Raw genomic sequence first — 20200 nt, forward strand, 5'->3', positions numbered from 1 at the left:
GATGAATGCTTATCCTCTTTTAATCTCTAAGACTAGTTTGAAATATATCTGAAACCTCAAGTATTATCACACTATTTATGCGGGCGGAAAAGTATCAGAATATAAACATAGACAGGGACCCAGCCACAAATCCGGTCTCTGGAAAACTATAAATTGAGCCTGATTTGGATGTTCGCTCCTGTTTTCACTAATCTAATTTTCAGTGAAAACATTTCATACTCTTGAATGTGGTTTAGGCTCAGTTCAGTACATTTCATTCATTAAAGAGGAATAAACCCCTTATCCTGATGACACTGTATACTGAAAAAGGACACAAGAAGAGTTTAATACTGCCAAGTATTTATTTACATATCACACTGGTCATCCTAAAAGTTATTGCTTATTTCACATGAATCAAAAGCCTTTAGACTTTGTGCTAACAAGTTTAAATACTTAAAATGATTTGGAAAAATGTGAATACACAGTGTTTTTTTTTCACAGAGCTTTAACTTACACTAGGTACAGCATGTCAATGATAAACTTATTAATAACTCTCAATACATGAGTGCATCACTATGCTTCAAGGATCCTACTGGGAAATGTTTGGTGCTCCAGATCATCATATCATTCCCAAGTGCTCTCATTTCTACAGCAGTGTGGTCTTTGTTATATAAAGGTGGAAGACTACAGAGAAGGAATGCAGAAAGTATGTGTGTGTGTATGTGTATATATATTTTGATTCCAGCTGAATACATCAGTTCAGAAAGAATCTAACCAAAAAAAAAGTGGATGCATGAATTATGGGTAAAAAGACAAGTGTGAAATTAACACACAGCACAGTATACATTCCATGGGTGGAAAAAAAGGGCTTTTTCTGGAATGATTTTTCCTTTCACTTCTCTGTACCTCCTCCAAAAAGAATTGGTATGTACATGAAAGTTGGCCCGGACTCCACCAGAAGAACCTGTAAAAGGTCACTACACAAACTGTATAGCACAGAAAACAGTGTTGAGGTCAACATGCCTGCATGTTGCTGCATCTTAACTACAGTTTTCAGTCTTATACGTTTTAAATTCTGTACAAAATTCAGAGTGTGTAAACATTAGGATAACTGAAATGTTCTACTGATCGTCAGCAGGGAAACATTGGCACAGGTGAGCTTGAAACCAAGTCAAACAGATCTACAAAAAACAAAAATATATTTAGACTTCAAAAATATAAGTCTGAAAAAGTCCATCCACCCCACATCTTATAAAATCCAGCAGAAGTCATCCCCTATGGATATGGAGCTGATGTGCACAGTGACCAGACAGAGCGGGGGTAAACATTAACATATCGTATTCTAATATTGCTTTTAAAAATGTAAATTAAAAAAAGAAATCATATATTTTGTCCACACATCATAATCAGATGCTTTTTACTGACACAGCAGGTAAGCTTAAACAGAACAGGGCATGGTCATTATAGCTCCAGGAGAAATGGCTTTGCTCATGGTGGCTGTTTCCAGTTTTCAGTGGGTCGAAGGCTCCCCCTGGTGGTTACATGAATAGGAAACCAGCAGCGTCCACCTGTTGAAGCAGCTGAGCTTCTTCCTCACAGCGGGACGTCGCTGTTATACTTCAGTAGAGAAGAGAAGGCTCTGACGTTTGCTGTCAGGTGTGGGAATGCTGTCAAGCTGAAGGAAGTAGAGAAGGACTTGGACCTATGGAGACACACGAAGTAGGGATCAGACCCATACGGGCTCTCTAAACGCTGCAGTTTCACTCATCACGGGTTTTACCTGAGCCATGACCTCTAGGGACCAGCAGTCGTTCATGGAGATTGGCTGCGAGCTGCTTGAGAGTTTGCTGTCTTTTTCAGACGGCCGAAGCAAATTGGGGCCAAAGACGGTGGCTATGTTGTGCAAAGACATCTTATTGATGATTTCATTTTCAGCCACCCTATAAGAATGATGTAAAAAAAAAAAAAAAAAAATTAGTTTAGCAAAATCCTAACTAAACAGCACATCTTCACCAAAAGGTATAAAATGTAAATGCAAGAGATGAGGTAAAAAGCGATGTCAGCAAATTGATTCTGTATCAAAAGTGTGCAAACAATTACATTCAAATTAGTTACCATAACCATCTTTTACCACACAAAATTCATATTTAACTAAACTATGAAACATCCACCCATCTTCATCTGTTTGTGAGGCAGCAGGGTAAACAGGATATTCCAAATGTCCTTCTGGGCAGCAATGTTTTCAAGTACCTCCTGGGAGATTCCAAGATTTTCCCAGGCCAGATGAGATAAATTCGCTTACGGAAGTTCTGAGTCTACCTCAGGGTTCCCAGAAAATCACAAAGATCAAGTACCACCAAGAACCATGTCTGTGGGGCTTTTCTGATGTGAAGAATCATTGGCTCTACTTTAACCCTATGTTTAAGGCTACATGTCCAGCTACCCTACAGAATAAACTGATTTCAGCTGCTTACAACACTATTCAGAGCTCATGATCATATTCTGCTTTCTCAGTACTCTTTTCACAAAAAATGGCCCTAAGAGGCAAAAAAACCCCTTGATATATAAATGTAATTCTTTGAAGATTTGACAGTCTTGTTTAATGTTCTTAAAGTGTCTTCTATTTTGATAACTCGGTACGTGCTATAACAGATTTAATGAAAGCTGTTTACCTTTTCAAGTGGTCAAGCAGGAAGAGAAAAGTCAACAGATTAGGCTCCGGTAGGGACAGCAGAAGGTTGACCATACAGCTCTCCTTGGCCACACTGTCAGAAAGAGCTGTAAGGCAGATGCACATATGAATATTCTGGTGACAAAAACAACAAATGTATCTCCTCCTGACCAACAAAGATGCTGTAGGGGTGAGTTAAACATGAGGTGGTGACTAACCAATGCCTCCAGCAAAGTTTGGGTACAACTCATCAGTGAAAAGAGGCTCCGGCAGCTCACGGAAATACAGCTTCAGTGTTCCCGCGATGGCGTTTACGTCCATCTCCCGCATCATGAGAGCCACGTCCTTGTTGTCTGCAAGACAAATGAGACATCGGTCAGTATATACCAAGGAGTACAAGAGCTTTGAGGAAAAAAAAAAAAAGAAATACTGAGCAGGGTGGAAGTCGATTTCTCAGGACTCTTTTCTTACATTTGTCTTCACATCAAGTATATTTGTTCTAAAACAGCTGTCTCTGTTTCCCAAGTTTAAAGTGAACTCACTTGAATCAAAGGCAGCCTTCAGCGCCTGAATGTCAGTTGCGACACCAGATACTCTGTAAATCCCAACTTCGTCCATGCCCCGTCGCTCAATCTCCTCTACACACTGGCGGACAATGAGCGGGACCTTGGAGCGTTCTCGCCTATTAATGACACAGTGGCACAAAAACAAGGTTACAGCTACTAAGAATTCCACAGATCGTAGAAACAGGGCATGTAAATCAGACCACAGCTGAATCTATTTACTTTATCACCAGTACTAATGTTTTTAAAGACCACATTTGCATCAATCTGTTCTGACTTGTGGCGGTCTAGCTTCTTTCCTTTTGTTTTTTAGTTACAGTCAAATAAGCTTTTTCCACATAAGGTAGTTTGGCATGTTTCTGGCGTGAATGACAAAATGAAAAAAATCCCCTTTGGTGCTTCACCTTTAGGGTCCTGGTGTTACGCCAAAAACAAACAAACTTTCACATCTACTGACATAATGAAACATGTTAACTCTTACAAATAGATAACAATGACAGTCAACACATAACAGCTACTCACTTTGTTACTGCGTTGATTTTCACTCCAAAGACGCCAGACTGCTTCCTGGAAGGCATTCGCTTCAAACTGAACTCTCTGCCGGTGAACTTCATGGAAAGCTTCACCTCAATCTGACAAAAAGATTAGATAAAGTCAGCCTGAGTGATAACAACAAGTCCAATCCTAAAACATAACATAAAGAGGCAGCAAAGCGACTTGATGATGTCTGTTTTACTGGACTGTTAATCAAAAGTTAGCAACTGTTGGCAAGTGGCCAAAGCAGGCTGGCAAGTCGAGCCCCATAGACCCCCATATTTATATATTACTTTGGTTCAAGCTCATTTCTAGCGTCGATTTTTCATCTTGGACTCTACTAGAGTAGCTTTGCATGATTCACAGTTGAAGATGGTCCACAGTTATCATATTTATTTCATCCACCATCTGAAACAAGCTGCTCTCCCTCCCTGCGTCCTTGCTTTAAGCCAGCTTTCTTTGGCCAGGCTGCCTCTCTCAAACTGAAGGTTTTAACAGCACGTCTGCGGGGCTTCTTTGCTCAGAGCAAGAGCTACTTGCCTGAGATGTTATTATGTTTACCTACTTTCATTGCACTCGTCACTCAGCTTTTAGCTCACTGGGATTACTCGCACATGCTCTGACATCATTGTCTTAATCTTAATATGAGATAAGGAAAACATAGCTGATCTCCTTTAACAACGTGGCACAGTTGATTCCAGTTAAACAGAAACACAAAAACAAACGAACTGGTTAAACGGAAGATGATGGATGGCATATTTGAGACATCTTAAAGTGGATTTTAAGCAGCCTTAATACTTTCTTAATATCTATTCATCATTAATAAGAGGAAATGGTGAGACAAACAAGGAGAACCAGCATTTAAATCTCAACATTTATCTTTCCAGTAAATTTTGTGTGGACTCGACACTGAAACCCATCAATCAGCTGCCGACTTCGGTGTCATTCCTAATTTAGCCGGTTCTCTCTGGTCAGCTGGAAACACTCACCCCATTCATGGTGATGACTGTCCTCTGCCAGTCTTTACTTTGTAGCGTCTGTGGATCCAACTAGAAGGAAAGAAAAATAAATAAAATGGACAATGAGTTCACAATTTAAAAAACAGAAAACATGCGCCTATTGATCTGAACTGAAAGTTAGTGAGCGAGAACAAATTTAGGGAAAATTTCAGTGTAATTGCACCACATGTCTCTGCTGGTGTTATCCCATTCCACTAATCTATTTGAGGCATGTGACTAACAGCAACTGCCAGCTTTTATTTACAGTGATCAGGCATGAGTAATGTGATAACATCACGCCCTCACCACTAAGCACCGTGTCTGTCCAATGCGACAGATGTTCTGTCACCCAAGAAACCATCGAATCTCACTGAGATAATCCTTTGCTCGGTGAAAACAATTTTCTTATATAATGCTTCTTTATCCAAAAGATAAAAAAAAAACAATCACAGGCGCTACACTACACGTTCTAAACCTCAAAAGAGTTCAAGCCTGACAGAAATAGGGTTTTAGATATCTGCCAGGAGGAGGAAAAAAGTGCTTTCCGAGACAGCCCGCAGCTCACTTCCACATTACCACGTTACCTTTGGTCTGATCAGACTGCTGCGGACTCTCTCCCACAAACGGGCCCCTGTACTCGTGGGTTTTCTTAGAGTTGCGTCTCCCTCTTCTTCAAGCCTACCCTCTGCCTGATCCATGATCTCCTCTTCCTTTGGGTTACTCTCGCTCTTTATTTCTGGCATTTGCGTTTCTCAACTCCGAAAAGCTTTTTCTGCGGACTGATGGTAAACAAACAAAGAAAGCAGCACTGTTCCACGGATATCACAATTTTCCAAGCCGGCACGCTAACAAGAGCAGCGGGTCCTTGTTCCCCGAATAACGAGCCATTGAAGAATATTGATCCTCTTCATTGAATCTTTAGAAAAAAACAAAACAAAAAAACAAACCGTGTCCCGCTGTCCCATCTTCACATTCATGCAATATAAGACTCCATATCCTTTCATTCCACTGGAAGTCAGAAAGGAACAAAGCCACGCCAGTCAGCCACGTTTGCTTGTGTGTTGTTCTACCTCCCAGATGGATTTGGGGGATTAACTCCTGAGAATCCCCTCCTACCCTCATTACCAGCATGCTTCACCCCTGCCGCTGCAAGGAGTGTTGGCTGGTAAATTTGCATATCAAGTAGCCTAAAGAGGATCCTCTCAGCCTAGTTACCGATTAGCACTATTGACCTTTAACATCAGAACTAACACGTGCCTCGTCTTCCTCATATCTGACGCATTACTTAATATTCAAATCCACGATACACCCGACTGGTGCCCTACTTCGGAGCTGCTAGCAAATATCTGAATGCTACCCCCCACCATGCCCCCTCCTCTAAAGCTCCGCTGTGTTTTGACCCACCTGTCCAGCAGTGAAATCCCTTCACTGCCAGATCAAACAGAGCCGTGAGTCTTTCTCGCTCTGTTATACTCTGGAACAGTGCCAGCAGCTACATTCGGTCAACCCCAAAGTCTAATCCGTCTCCTGTCACTACACCCAATCAGGGGGTCAAGCTGAAGTGACCCAGTGGCAACCTCAAGACTCATTTCTTTTTCCAAAGGCAAAGGGCTCCCACAGGGCAGGATTAGCCAACACAGATAAGACAACACTGTGAAGTGGCCAGAATCAACAGACTAGAGGGCGCAAGCTCAATTTACAGAGGCAGAGATTTGTGCGTGGAAATGTTAAGATTTAAAGTCGAGATCAGTATCAACACTGGTCTATAAAGACCAGGGGAAACATCGGCCAAATAGCGTTTATGTATACAGCCTTTAATTCACTCATTTTGCTGCACAAGTTCACATATGTAACAGAGTAAAAGGTTTACAAATGAAACTTTCAGTTGAGTTCTTTACTGTGATGAAGAAAAAAAGAGCCTGTGACAGGCTGAATTAATGAGACTCACTAATGCTGACCACAGTTTAAAGGGTTCACAAAATGTTATTCCCAGCTGGAGTTAGTGTGTTGCTTTGAGCTCTTTGTAGAAGTCTTTCTGCTGACTGTAATATTCCTGCTGCATCTGAGAATCCAACGACTTGCTTCTTAAAGTCAAAGTGTTGCATGCATTTATGCACATGCCATAATGGCGCCAACTTCATGAATTATAAATTGTAATAATAAATTATACCCAAAATGTAGACTGAGTACACCAGGACCTGCCAGCAAATGGCAGTGTTCACAAGTTGTTTTTTTTACATCATACAGTATCCCAGTGTCCTGGCACAGACATCATTTTTGTTGACCAACTTTAAAAAAAAATATGTGTAGTCACGCAAAATATTATATAAACTGAACCATTTTCTAAACTCCCAGATGTTCATACTGATTTGGACCAAAGGAAAGCTGCTATCGGTCAGATCTTGAACTGGTAAATCTAATAAGAAGTATCTTAAAACTGTAATCGTTCTTTGAAGTTGTTTTTTTTATACAAACATACAAACTTCTGCTGTGACCCACATCTTCTGTGTTTTGTCTGTACCTTTATTTGTCCTTTAGCCACAATCTTGTCTGTGACCTCTCCGTCTTCTTTGCAGCACTTCTCGTAGCAGAGCAGCCTCAGCGTTTGAGAGCCCTCCAGTTCAATCTCAAACTCCTTGTGCAGGAACAGAACAAATGCTCATTAGGTTTCAGCCGTGTGCACATTTGTGTGAATTTTTGAATTTCCTTGAGTATACAATGGAGGTTTTTTTTTTTTGAACTACTCAAATAATTTCATGCAAAATATGTGGGCGAGTTTTTTGCTTGAGTAAAGGGACGTCTTTTTCTGCTTACGGATTTGTCTTCTCACCTCGTTCCAGTTGGGCTCTGTGCTGTCTCTGTACATGCGTGTTTTAGCTTTGTTCACAAAGTAGCCAAAGGCATCCACCTCCAGAGAGCAGTACAGGTCTAGCGGGTGGAAGCAGAAGAACAGTTGAATCAAAGTGAAACTTAAAACTGAGCATCCACATTAGTCACCCAGCTGAGACATGCCCAGACTGTGCTGTGTGCTTCCTCTGTCTCTGCAACTGACTGCTGGCTTTGGACCAGAACCCTCTCTTTCTCTTTAGTTAATGTGACTCTGATATTCATTTCCCAGTAAATTTGTCCCAGTCAACATCACTGGCTGTTTCCTGGGAACTATTTTTTTTTAAACACACTGTGACAAACAGTGTAAAGTTTCTCAAGCAGGCGGTGATTTGAGCACTCAAAGGTGTATTTGAAGAGGCTTGTTCATGACTAATCCCACTTGTTCTCCTGCAGCTGCCCTCCCAGCTGACAGCCGCAGAGAGACAGAGAAAGCGAAAGGGAGGAAGCGGGATGGGTCAACACACAAAGTGATGTGAAACTACATGCAACCTTTACAGTAATCAACAAAATGATTTCTATTTAGAAAAAAAACAACAACTTTAAGACGCCTACTCAAGCTCTGTTTGAGCCCCGATGCAGAGTGGACAATGACATTCAGGAAGCCATATAAACCAGGTGACTCATCATCTGTGGAAGGAAAGGAGGCAGGAGGGTCAAATGTTAAGTACAACACAAGGCTGTATTAAAACGTAGATTTAATCCAATGCTATACAATCTTACCCTCCTTATTCATTGTCATTGGAATTGTGTGAACAGTCTGGAGCTTCACACACGAGTTGGTGAGCATCTGCAGCTCCAGAGAAGTCAGAGAGAAGCTTTTAAAGCCTGTATGTTACAGTGAAAGGGGGTGAAAATAACATTGAAGCTGCTTCAACAGTGCTGCCATCCTGTCTTAAATTTTTATAAGAAAAAAAAAAAAACATACACTTTTTCTGCTGCTCACGAATGAGCTCCCTCCACTCTGCACGCTCGTAATCAGAAGAGATCAGAAATGTGAAGCCCTGAAAGGCAAAAGGGGGAAGAGTATTTCAATAGTTTCTTGAGCTCAAATGGTGCAATTTCATTGTATCAACTGCAGAGGGCAGTAAAAACCAAATTAACAATGATAGAAAAAACCTATTTCATATAAAAGTCTTTACTCCTTTCCCTAATTCCCTCCTAAGGACCCCTGACTCACTTTGCCGTTTCTGTTGGCCACCCTGAAAGCCATGTTGGGAGACATGAGAAGCAGCAGGGACTCTTGCTCTGACAACTTCTTCCTCAGTCGCTCAATCACCTTGGACCCTTTAGTGGTTCTCTGCAGATAAACAGGAGCAGCGTTAATGCAGTGCAGGCCTGTCTAGACACTCAGCTCTACTCACATGTTAATCTGTACTTCCTCAATTTATTTTTGCTTGTTTTTTTGGTACAAAGCAGTCATCACCCTGGTGGTATGATGCTGTTTGTTCTGAACTCTGTCACATATGTTTCTGTAGTCACCTTCTCTCTTTGGATATTGTTCTTGATCTGGGAGATTTTGATCTTCAGTGCATCAATCTCCTCATCCTGAACGAGAGGAACGGGGCTGGACTCGCAGTCCTCGATGGTCTGAAAGGTCAGGTCAGCCAGGGGGATGTACCACTTACAGTCATACTGTTGCCCTTTCCTGTTGAAATACAAGATACAAGAAGGCTACAAATAAATATATTTTTTAGCTGCCTTTATAATCGCTTGTTAGCAGCGTCAGAGTACAAAAACTGTTTGTTCAAACTGAAATAGTTCTATTTTCAGCAAAGGACAATTTAAGTTCCTGGGAGGAGTCACTCTCATTTCCCCAACGGGGGTTTAAACCAGTGGATGTTCCAGGTCACATGCCTGCATCTGTAACCTCAGGCTGGACGCTGACCCAGACTCACCCTGCAGCCTGTTTCTTCAGCTTGGTGCAGAGCAGCAGGTCGGTGAAGAGGAAGACGTGACGGAGTTTCCTGGAACCTTCCACCAGCTCCACCATAAAGCGATCCCTCAGGAGCTGACGGTTCTGCCAAAGGAAACAAGGGATCAGTGTGTACAAAGCATGTCACATCTCAACCAGTATACCTATCCTGCTGCAGGGTAAACAGTGGCACACCACAGGAGGTGCTGAGAGTACACCGTCTAATTTAGGTTTGACGTTGTTGCGCCGTTTAAAATGGTTTCACATTATATAAGTGCTGATGGTTGTGAATACTTTAACGCTGCGGTGTTGCTACTGCTCTCAGATGAATTCAACCCAGTAGTATTTATCCACCCAGATTGTTTTGAAGTGAAATGCCCAGTGCTGGAAATAAAGGCTATTACGACCTTCGCTTATATATAATGGAACTAAATGAAGCTTGCCTTGTAGTGTTCAAAACGCCAAAAAGTACAAGAGAAAAACTCAGCAGTAAATTCTCTTTCCAGAAACTTTAATCCAGTGAACTTTTGCTGTGGGCAGTTTCACAAAGGAGTTGCCATGTTGATACACACAACTAAACCACATTAATAAGCATCATTATTACTAGATAGAATATTGGTTTTAGCCTCTATGAATAGTTTGTCCCTTCCTGTACAAATGCTGGAGGGAGTAATTGTTTCAAAACAAACCCATTTGGATGTCGTAAAGGATTAAAGTTAGGGGAATGGTTGTATTGGCTGGTGGATGTAAACACAGACCGCTAATAGTTTCTCTGCTAGTTCAATTCACTAACCAGGTTTCTTTTGCCATAGCTGTGTTTGCGCATCAGTTTTAATGAATGAATGTCCATCTTTTGTATACAGTTTATGCCCGTGAATAAAGGGTAGCTCTAGAGGCCGCATGATAGAATGTAAACATAATGGCGTCATCTGAGCATACTACGCACATATGCTCAGCTGCTCATTTACACAAATCTAATCAGTCAATCACATGGTAGAAACTCCTGTCATGAGTTTATCCATGTAGAGATGGTCAAGACAACTTGCTGAAGGTCAAAGTGAGCATCAGACTGGGGAAGAAAGGTGATTTAAGTGAATTTGAACGGTCTGAGTATTCCAGAAACTACTGACCTACTGAGATTTTTTCACACGACTATTTCTGTAGTTTACATCGAAGGTTCCGGAAAAAAAGCAAATATATGCAGTGAGCGCCAATTCTCGGGGTGAAAATGCCTTGTTGATGCCAGAGGTCAGAGGGGAATAATCAGTCTGAAAACAGTCAGGAAACAATAACTCAAATGCCCACTTGTTGAAACAAGATATGCAGAAGAGTTTCTCTGAACACAGCACATTAAACCTTGCAGAAGACCACACTGGGTGCCAGTCCTATCAGCTAAGAGCAGAAAACTGATGCTACAATTCACACTGGCTCCAAAATTGGACAACAGAACACTGAAAAAATTGGAAAAACATTGCCTGGTCTCATTTGGTATAACCAGCATGAAAGAATGAAGCTTGATCTCGGGGGTGACTGTCTCTTTAAGCCTCTTATGCTCTGTGTTTCAGGTTCTTATTTGGCAATAGGTTCTGATACTGGAGCCTGAGCTTATGCTGTACAATGTGATGACACTAAGCTTTCCTGCAACAGCATGCATCTAAATTCCTTTTCTTCCCTCTGACCTCTGGGATGAGGCTGTTTACAGTGACACTGCCCATATGAGACACTGCCATCCCACACCAACCACAGTCTGACAAAAACAAGGAAATCACTGCAGCATGGTTTTCCTCTGCCGTTTTTACACCAGCTCGGTTCTGGCAAGTCACAAACACGCTGGTGAAGGACTCAAGCACGTTCGACACCATCCTGGTTTCTGAAAGAGGTGGCAGGGTTACATCCGCTTATTGTTCTGCGACTTAAACAAGACCACAAACTGTCAATAATCCAATGGAAAAAAACAACAGCTGTCACTGCACAGAGTTCACACCCTTCTAATGCTATATGTTGCTGCACTAAAATGACAACTGAGGCATGCACACCGGAGGTGAAGCTAAACACGCTCGCGGGTTTAAACGCTCGGGCTAATTACAGGCGGTCACGTTGCAAAACATCAACAATGGATGCACATTTAGTCACGAGGTGAGCGCAAACAACAACAAACCCATATTTTCAATTGATAGCCAAGTCATGGCTTGTTATCTGTCAATCTCTCAGCAGGCGTTCAGACTTCCTGAACAATAAGCAAAGGAATGTCCTGGAAAACTTTCTTGAATTTGACATCCTATCCTGGTGGGCAGAACCGATTCCCAGGAAAAACAGAGGAAGTTCTCAACTGGGTCATCTGACTCAGACCCCAGAGGTGCGTGACGCAGGGGGAGACAGAGAGGTCAGGAAGCACTACTAAGCCCGTACACGCCCACTGCGAAAAGCAATTTAGACAGTAAAAGTTGATAAGGCGTCATTTCTGGGAAGCAGGGATGGACCAGCTCTGAGGGAAGGATGGGAGTGAGCACAGAGGTAATCGACGGATTTTCCTGGAGACCCCTCAACTCCGGTGTGTTTGCACGGCTTTGTCATGAGCTTCCTCTACGCTCCACTTCCTTCATGGCTACATCAGACAGGGTGAGATGACTCAGCAGCAACCTGACACACGCTTTTACAGCAGCTTCCAGGCACCTTGAACATTTTACTGTTAACAGTCCAGATAAAGTGGAAATTGCAGGCGTGGGTGTTCATTGAGAAAGTCAAATATATGAGCATAGTATTGATTAAACGCTGACCTCTCCTTTCTTTACTGTCATGGACTGCCTGCGCGGTGTGATCTCTTCATTTATACTGGACAGGAAGTTCTGGGAGATGCGCAGGGCATCCTGTAACAGCGGATAGTCTGGGTGGCTGGAAGGTGTGTGCTTCAGTAAGTCCTAGAATAGAGGAAATATGACAAACAGAGTTGTAGGAAAGTCTTCATATGGATAAAATGAAGCTCCATATCCAACTTACATGCAGAACAAGAGTACTGCGCGTCACTCTGTCCACAGGCTTGTAGAGGAGAGCTGTGGAGGAGGAGGAGGAGGAGGAAGAGTCAGTTCAACAGGCCTCATCACAACTCAACTACTCCTAGCAATATTGATTAACGTGGAGGCGCTGTGTTCATCTGAGTCACTACTCACTTTCCAGTGAATATTTAGCCGACTGGTCTTTGCAATCCTTTGTGCTTCTGACCATGAGATTCTGCCAGGAAGTCAACACCAGAGGAAATATTTGGAATAAGACAAAAAAAACTTGAGAAACCACAGTAACTGACCCACGGAGCAATTAAAACAACTGCTGCAGTCGCTCAGCTCATTACACTGCGAGGACTGCCGAAAACAGCCCTGTCATCACTTGTCCCGGGGAGCTGCACAACATCAAACACTTGCCTGCTGCAGTCCTGCTGTGCGTAGCATGATTACATACCTCAGATATCTCTGCAAACTGAGCGTTTGCCTGGCAGCACTTGTCTGCCGTCTCCACAGCAACCTTATAGTTATCCACAAAGGCCCGGTACACTCCGAGCTGGCTGGCCTAAAGGGCACAAGCAGATAAAGCTTAGACTCGGATAGATTTTACTAGTCTGTTAGCACCACAGTGTCACAGTGTGCTGTGCCTGCTCAGGCACGAGTTGGCAGGAATACAGAGGCAACTGATAAAGCAGAGTGTGATTCAATGTTTGTGCACGTGTTTATAGAAATCCCTGCATGTATGCATCTTTAATCTTTCGTCATCCAGTGGCAAACACTGAGGTAGCTCTTATTCATTAACGTTCTATAGAGGATTTTTGCACTCCTTTACTGCTTGTCATGTGGCGAAACAAGGCTTTTATCTGGCCAGGAGACGACTCCAGGCAGTCTACTCAGATGTGCAAGATCCACTGAGGATTACATTACAGCCAAAGACTCCCACCTTTCCCCTCTCCAAGTCTCCCCTCTTTTAACGCTCATTAATGATCAAGGAATGACATTTAAGGAGCACTATAATTAGCATCTGAAAGTTACTGACTTGAGGAATGGTGGTCTCTTTGATCAAAAACCAACATGCAATTTGGTGCTTGGAGGTTTCGTGTTATTTGATGCTTGCTCTTTTTATCCAAAGGAGAACTGAGTTTAGCTGAAAGGACTGCCACTCTTTATATGGTGGCTAAATTCTGCTTAAACTGTTACAAATCAAATCAAATAAAGGAATGTTTCACTTTTATCAGCTCATCAAACACTTTGTTGTTCACTGCGTTCAGACTTCCTTGTTTACTTGTCTGTTTCTGCCGAATTCCAAGTTAATAGGAGTAACGGAAGAACATGTTCTGGCTAAAGCTTTTCATTCATGTGTCATAAAGCAACCGTCCATGAACAACAGGTGACATTTGTCTTTTTTTCCCAGCACCAGCTGTACCAGTGAGATCATTATGACAGAGGATGAGAGTTAACTGGAAGAGCAACATTCTCAACTTACAGTTATGTTGAGACTGACTTTTTTGTTTTCCAGCTCATCCCATTACATCAAACAAAGCTAAGTAAGTAAGCAAGCTGCTTAGTTACCAGCTTCTGGAAAAGGTCGCCCACACACTGCTGGTGGCTCCAGCTCTCTACTCGAGGCAGCAGAGCATCATAGAAGTCTTTGTGGATCTCATGAAGCTCCGGTACTTTGAAGAAGATGGTCTCTATCTGCTGGATGGTCAGCATCGGTTGGGATGTTGTGGCTGCTGCCCTCAGAGGTTTCATGGGCTACAAAAATAATCACAACCATATATGACCATTTATAAAGAATAACTGAAGGCCTTGCAAAATAGTAACCACAGAACATGAGTCAATACAGTAAATGCCAAAGGTGACTGACGTGTTTAGTAGCATTAGCTAAGATTAGCTAACATGAGATAATTCTAAAAATGTGAACACTGTGTCTGCAAAAACACCAAAAAACAGTTAAGCAAAGAAATTTGTCATATAACTGCAAGTTATCTTGTTTGTTTGCATGAAGAAAATCTATTATTTACTATTTAAAAGGGTTGGACCAGTCTCTATGCTAACAAAATTAGCTTACGTCAGCTATCTTATCAAAAGTTATACAAAATAAGGTAACAAAATTGTAATAATTGGATTCATTTCTAGTGTGTTTCTAATGCTAAGTGTGCTAGGTTTCAAATTGCTTTTTCTAGTTTTATGACAAAGTATAAAAGTACTTTGCTACAAATCCTGCATCCATTATTTTTAAATACGCAAGTATTAGCATAAATATATTCAGTCCTGTAAAAAGTGAAGTACACCTTTCCTGCTTCAATAGGAAATATAAGTAAGTCACATTTTGATAATCAAATGCAAATTAATTGATCATCACCAAGTTTGAGCATCTCTATAAAATCAGAGGTTTAGGCAGTTTGCTGGTCCGGAGCATTCAGGTGTGTTGACAACACCACAGTCTTCAAATCAGCAGACAACCCAGCAAATTCACGCAAAGATAAGGCCGCACTATGATCAGATTAGGAAAAACAAAAAGCCAAACAAGAGCTACATCTCGGACTTCACCGGCCTCAGTTAGCATGTTGCAGTTTATGAGAGTACAATTAGAACAAGACTGAACAAGTATGGCTTGTTTGAAGGGTTTCTGGGATAAAGCCTGTTCTCTCTGACAAAACAAAAAACAAAAACGTAGCAGCACAGTCTAGGTTTTCAAAGTAGAATATGAGCAAACCACAAGACTTCTAAGAAAAATGTCCTTTGGAAATACAAGACCAAAGTGGAGCTATCTGGCCATAACACACACCGGCACTTCAGGGAAAACCCAAACACAGCATATCAGCACAAATACCTCATACCAGCTGTGAAGCACATATGAGGTGGTTAAGGTGAAGGGGCGATAATTTGATGATTCTGCCTTGTTTTACAGCCACTGATCAGCATTGAACTCCAGAATACTTTGGTATACACAAGAGTGAAATATGAGGCCATCTGTTCAACAGGTAAAGTTTGGCCAAAACAGTCATGCAACAGGACAATGATCTCAAGCACAGCAGCAAATTTACAACAAAAGGGCAGAAAAAGAGAAGAATCCAGTTGCTGCAACGTTGTGATGAGGCCAAAGTCCAGGCTTCTATCTGACTGAAATGCTGTTCACACACAACTACTTCCAAAACCCGATGAACTGAAGCAACAACGTTAAGAAGAGGGGGCCAGAATTCCTCCTCGACGACATGAGAGACTGATAAAGTTGTACAGCAAACAACAATAACTTCAAGTTATTGTTGCTGTGATATCTTGTGGTTCTACACCCATTAAATCGTGGGGTCGGTTTTAGCTTTTCTCTGGATTGCATGTTCATGCACGTCCTTGTTACTTGTATGAACATGAAGACATTTTTTTTTTCCCCACAAAGTCAAAATGCTCATTGCTCACAGTGACTCATATTCATTCAGTCATTAGTACCTCACTTACAGGCGTTTCAATTCATTTACACATTGCTGAATACCTTATTCTAAAACATTATCAGTTTATATACTTTGTATTCGCCCACAAAATAACTATTGGCTGAATCTTTTAAAATAATACAATATAAAGTATAATACTTGCAAAAGTAGAATGTAGCATGACATAGAAATACTAAAGAAAAGAATAAGAAAATTGAACTTGTTTAAAAATACTTGCATTACACCACTAAATTAAGTTTAATTAAGAGGCCCTCAGGAGACAGGAATTAAAATAGCTTGTTTAAGACAAAGGAGGACTGAGTGGATGGATAAAAGGTGACTATAACATAACTGAGGGTTTTTGTGAACTGCAAGTCAGGCAAAGCTGCACTAATGGATTCCCAGAATAAAATTATAAAACAGCTGAAAATGACCTTAATAGGTCCCATTTTCAGCTGCTACTAAACTAAAGCTAAGAACGTCTTTTAAAAGCCTGTTTTCATATTACACATACTATCAGCAGGGCCTCCAGGTGGCTGAGGTAGGTCTCTTCACTGGCCAGGATTCCTGACAGAACCCACTTTCTCATCTCTAACCCCTTCTCCTGATCCAGCGCCACCTGAAACAAACACGGGAAGAAAGAAAACAGTTGGCAAACAGGGAGAAATGGTATTCACCTACACAAAAGTCACACAGTCACAGTAATGATATGCCATTTATCAACGTGTTTGATCTTTACAAAAGCTGCCCGTGCACCTCTGCAAACCCCCAGCTGCAGATATTTTTGCTGTGGGATTATAGGAGTCCAGATTTGTAGGAGGTCTGTAGGAGTTTTACATTCCAAGAGGACAGCAGCAGAAACTCCTAGCATCTTGAGGAAGACAAATGTGTTTCTGATCCTGGAGTTGTTAGTCCAAACAGGTCAAAGACATCTGTCACCCCCAGTAGGAGTCATTCAATGAGAAACTCACTGGAGCACTGATTGCATCAAATGCTGCCATTATATTTGCTAAATAAAAAAAGAAGAAGAAGAAGGAGGAGGAGGAGAAGCTGCAAGTCAAGTGAACCCACCCTCCACCATGATTTCGGCTTTGAAGATCACCAAGTGTACACATCAGAGGATAAGAATACCGCAGATAGGAGAGGGGCAGACTGGAGGGGGAGGGGAGCGCCGTCTCCTTTTAACATCTGTTTACACACAGTATGTTTGCTGAGTATGTATGGTCTTTTTCAGCAACGCTGAAAAGCACTCCCATCTGGGAGCTACATGGCAAATACGCACTGGATGTTTTATTGTTGCGGTATGGATGCCTGAGCTTGGGTATCATTGTTAATGCCTCTCTGAAGGGCGCCTTATTTAGTTTGCTTGTCACTTTCAGTGGCTAAAATTTTTACATTTCAGCACCAGAAATCACAAACTGTGGGGACGTGCAGTTTGTAAGTTGGAGGCCTTTATTTAAGAAGGCAGGGTGTGACAGCAAATGCCATCAAGATATATTATGGGAAATATAGGATCACACTTTTTTTAAAGATCTTACTAAGTAAAAAAAAAAAAAAAAAAAATTTAGCAATAACAATCTTTTAAAGATTACCACAGTGCTAAGACACCGTTATGTCATAAGACTGGCACTGTGCCACATTTTGAATCAAGTCATTTGTTCCTCCAGCATCAAGCAGCAAAAAGCAAATTCCTCAACATCTTGCAGCACGTTTATCACTTATGTGCACATAAAGCATGTGGGAGCAGAATCACAAGCAACAACAGGAAAACTGAAATGAAATGAGGAAGGCCTGGGCTTCCAAAGGGTGATATTGGAAGAAGTAACTTTTCCACAGAACTGAGAAACCACAGCTACGAAATACGTTTGGAGAGATGGCAATGAAGGACTCTAACTGTAGTCATTAAAGCAACACTACCGACAGCGGGGAGTCCAGAGAACCAGATGACTGGTTGTCTCGGTTGCTCCTGATTTTAGAGCGGAGCCGTGGCGAGGAGGTAGGAGATCCCGTGAAGGACAGAGGTCCGTGGCGAGGCCCAAGCTCGTCTGAATGCTCCAGGTCGTAGCCATATGATGGAGAGTTTTCGTTGTAGGATGCCTCTGTGAGAAACAGTGAAACAAAGCACAATAGTCACATGGTGTGCTATTAAACTGTTAGGCCGTGTAGTTAAAGCAGAGAAAACATCATGGGAAATGCAGCAAACTGGAGCTTCAGTTTTTGTCAATTGTGAATAAGCCAGAAGGTGCTAACACAGCGATCCTGGACATAGTGGGAGTGATGAAGATGTGCATTTAAAGCCTAGAAAAAAAAAAAACTAGTAAAAACTCCTTTTTAATGAAACAAGAATCCAAAGAATGTCCTGATCATGCATTTTACCATCATGCATCACAGATTTTATTAACACAGTGTCAAACTTTATACAAACTTTTTTCATCTCTCTCACTGAACAAACTGAGCAATATTCTAGTGTAGGCTGGAAAAAAGTAAGTAAACTATTGAATTTAGCAGTAACAACCTTCATCAGATATTTTCAGTAGCCACCTATAAGACTTGCAAAACAATGAAGAGGAATTTATGACTGTTCCTCCAACAAAACCATTTCAGTTCATTCATTTTCCGACATGTCTTGACTGAACAGCCCTCTTCAGGTGATGCCAAAGAATCTTTGTTCATTTAAGGCCAAGACATTTCTGTAATGTATTTATGTGATATTTTCCTGCCAGTGTGTGTTTATTGTTGGAAAACCGTTTTCAGAACATAGTTGCATGTATAACAGCGGGTATTAAAATAAGGAATGAGCTGTCTTTTCCTGCCATTTGTCTTCCTATTAAATCTTTTAATCTTTGTAAACCTGTTACCTACACAAATCTACCATACAGCCAGAGCCAGCCGCTGAGGGCTCCTGCCAGGTCATCGGATTAGCCTGGCAAACTGCACGAGTAACACACAAGCTCTTGTTATGCCAACCTTGGTATATCATGCCTCCTTCAGCTTTTTTATGCAGTGTTCAACATCACAGGAAATGTGAAAGATAGTGCTTTAACTGGGCATAATATTCAATTCCATTCAAATCCACTTATATTATATTATGTAAAAAGAATTGGTCCCAACACAGAACCCTGTGGAACTCCTTATTTAACCCTAGTGTTTAAATTTACATGGATAAATTAGTGTCATTCTGGTAACATCAGGATGACATCCAGCTCACAGCATACGCTGGAAAATTAAGCTATAACAATGACAAATTGAACATAAACTCTTTATGGGTCACAACATGCCCTCATATGCACATCTGTGCTATTTTGCATTTAGAGAGATCCAAAACAACAAAGCCGAATGACTGCATCCCACAGCGAAACATGTTATACTCCCTGGATCTTGTGAAATCAGATTTTTTAAGACAGATAAAATCAGATCGCCAATGACTAGATCCTGTAATCAGTGTCAGCCAATCCTGACTCACCAGCAATTATTAGTATATCATGCTTGTCAAGCTGTGTGGAAGATCCAGAGCAGAGATGCCTATCCGCACAACAAAAAATAAAAATACCAATATGGAGTGGACACTTTAAAAAGACAACAATTCATAACAGTTTTATGGCTACAAGACTGGTTTGCCTCAGCTTGAAAACAGGAAAGAGAGGATTCCGGAGACTGGAGGAAGATAAAGACAAGTTTCCCTGGGGAGGCCTTGAAGACAGGCAACTGACAGGATGACATCCGCAGAGGCTGTGACAAAGGCGTCAAACAAACACACTGGGCCCAGCAGAGACAGAGAGCTGTATGAACTGCTTGAGGAGGAGACTACCGCAGTCCAAACAGCTACACAGCCCAGGGGGGAGTCCATGTGAACGGCTACTCTGGGCTTCGGTGAAATTATACATCGAGCCCGGGAAAGGATGACTAACGCATCCTCTCTCAGGCTGCAGCTTTGGAGCCACAAACTATCTAAACTAAGAAATAGCCAGAGCTTAGAATACAGTCCAAACACAAATAAGTAAAAGGGAGGATTTAAAAAATGTACCGAAGCCTTAAATACTGAGCCACTTGTGTTGTTTATAGGGACGTTTTTAAAAGCACAGCACTGACTTGGCTCTGGTCAGTGTGAGAAAGTGCACATCACAATGGACCCTCAGTGAGTGCTGTTGTTCTAGCAATCACAAGGGCCGATAGCGTGAAGGAAGTGTCCAGGCAAGTTTGTCCGGAAAATTCGGCAATTTGTCT

The 20200-nt window shown here is 41.7% G+C and overlaps 1 protein-coding gene across 2 annotated transcripts in view; it reads right to left on the minus strand.

The window, feature by feature from the left end:
* Nucleotides 1-322: 322 nt before the first annotated feature.
* Nucleotides 323-20200, minus strand: part of si:dkey-91m11.5 (PH_BCR_vertebrate and RhoGAP_Bcr domain-containing protein) — a 31512-nt gene continuing 11634 nt past the window's right edge. The window contains exons 2-23 of one of the 2 annotated variants that reach the window (XM_004567319.6): nt 17894-18075; nt 16491-16595; nt 14115-14300; nt 13000-13107; nt 12714-12774; nt 12544-12596; nt 12324-12464; nt 9530-9651; nt 9114-9279; nt 8812-8931; nt 8560-8635; nt 8355-8459; nt 8187-8261; nt 7576-7673; nt 7267-7380; nt 4737-4796; nt 3736-3845; nt 3193-3332; nt 2869-3003; nt 2652-2757; nt 1760-1919; nt 323-1681 (exon numbers count right to left, since the gene is read on the minus strand). In XM_004567319.6, coding sequence (XP_004567376.1) covers nt 1592-1681; nt 1760-1919; nt 2652-2757; nt 2869-3003; nt 3193-3332; nt 3736-3845; nt 4737-4796; nt 7267-7380; nt 7576-7673; nt 8187-8261; nt 8355-8459; nt 8560-8635; nt 8812-8931; nt 9114-9279; nt 9530-9651; nt 12324-12464; nt 12544-12596; nt 12714-12774; nt 13000-13107; nt 14115-14300; nt 16491-16595; nt 17894-18075 — 2513 coding nt within the window. In that variant the 3' untranslated portion in view covers nt 323-1591. Of the gene's footprint in view, nt 1682-1759; nt 1920-2651; nt 2758-2868; nt 3004-3192; nt 3333-3735; nt 3846-4736; nt 4797-5329; nt 6902-7266; nt 7381-7575; nt 7674-8186; nt 8262-8354; nt 8460-8559; nt 8636-8811; nt 8932-9113; nt 9280-9529; nt 9652-12323; nt 12465-12543; nt 12597-12713; nt 12775-12999; nt 13108-14114; nt 14301-16490; nt 16596-17893; nt 18076-20200 lie in introns of those variants that run through there. The other variant, XM_076890634.1, reaches the window with a different exon arrangement.

The sequence above is a fragment of the Maylandia zebra genome, linkage group LG12, assembly GCF_041146795.1.
Source record: "Maylandia zebra isolate NMK-2024a linkage group LG12, Mzebra_GT3a, whole genome shotgun sequence".
In the NCBI taxonomy this organism is placed as follows: Eukaryota; Metazoa; Chordata; class Actinopteri; order Cichliformes; family Cichlidae; genus Maylandia; species Maylandia zebra.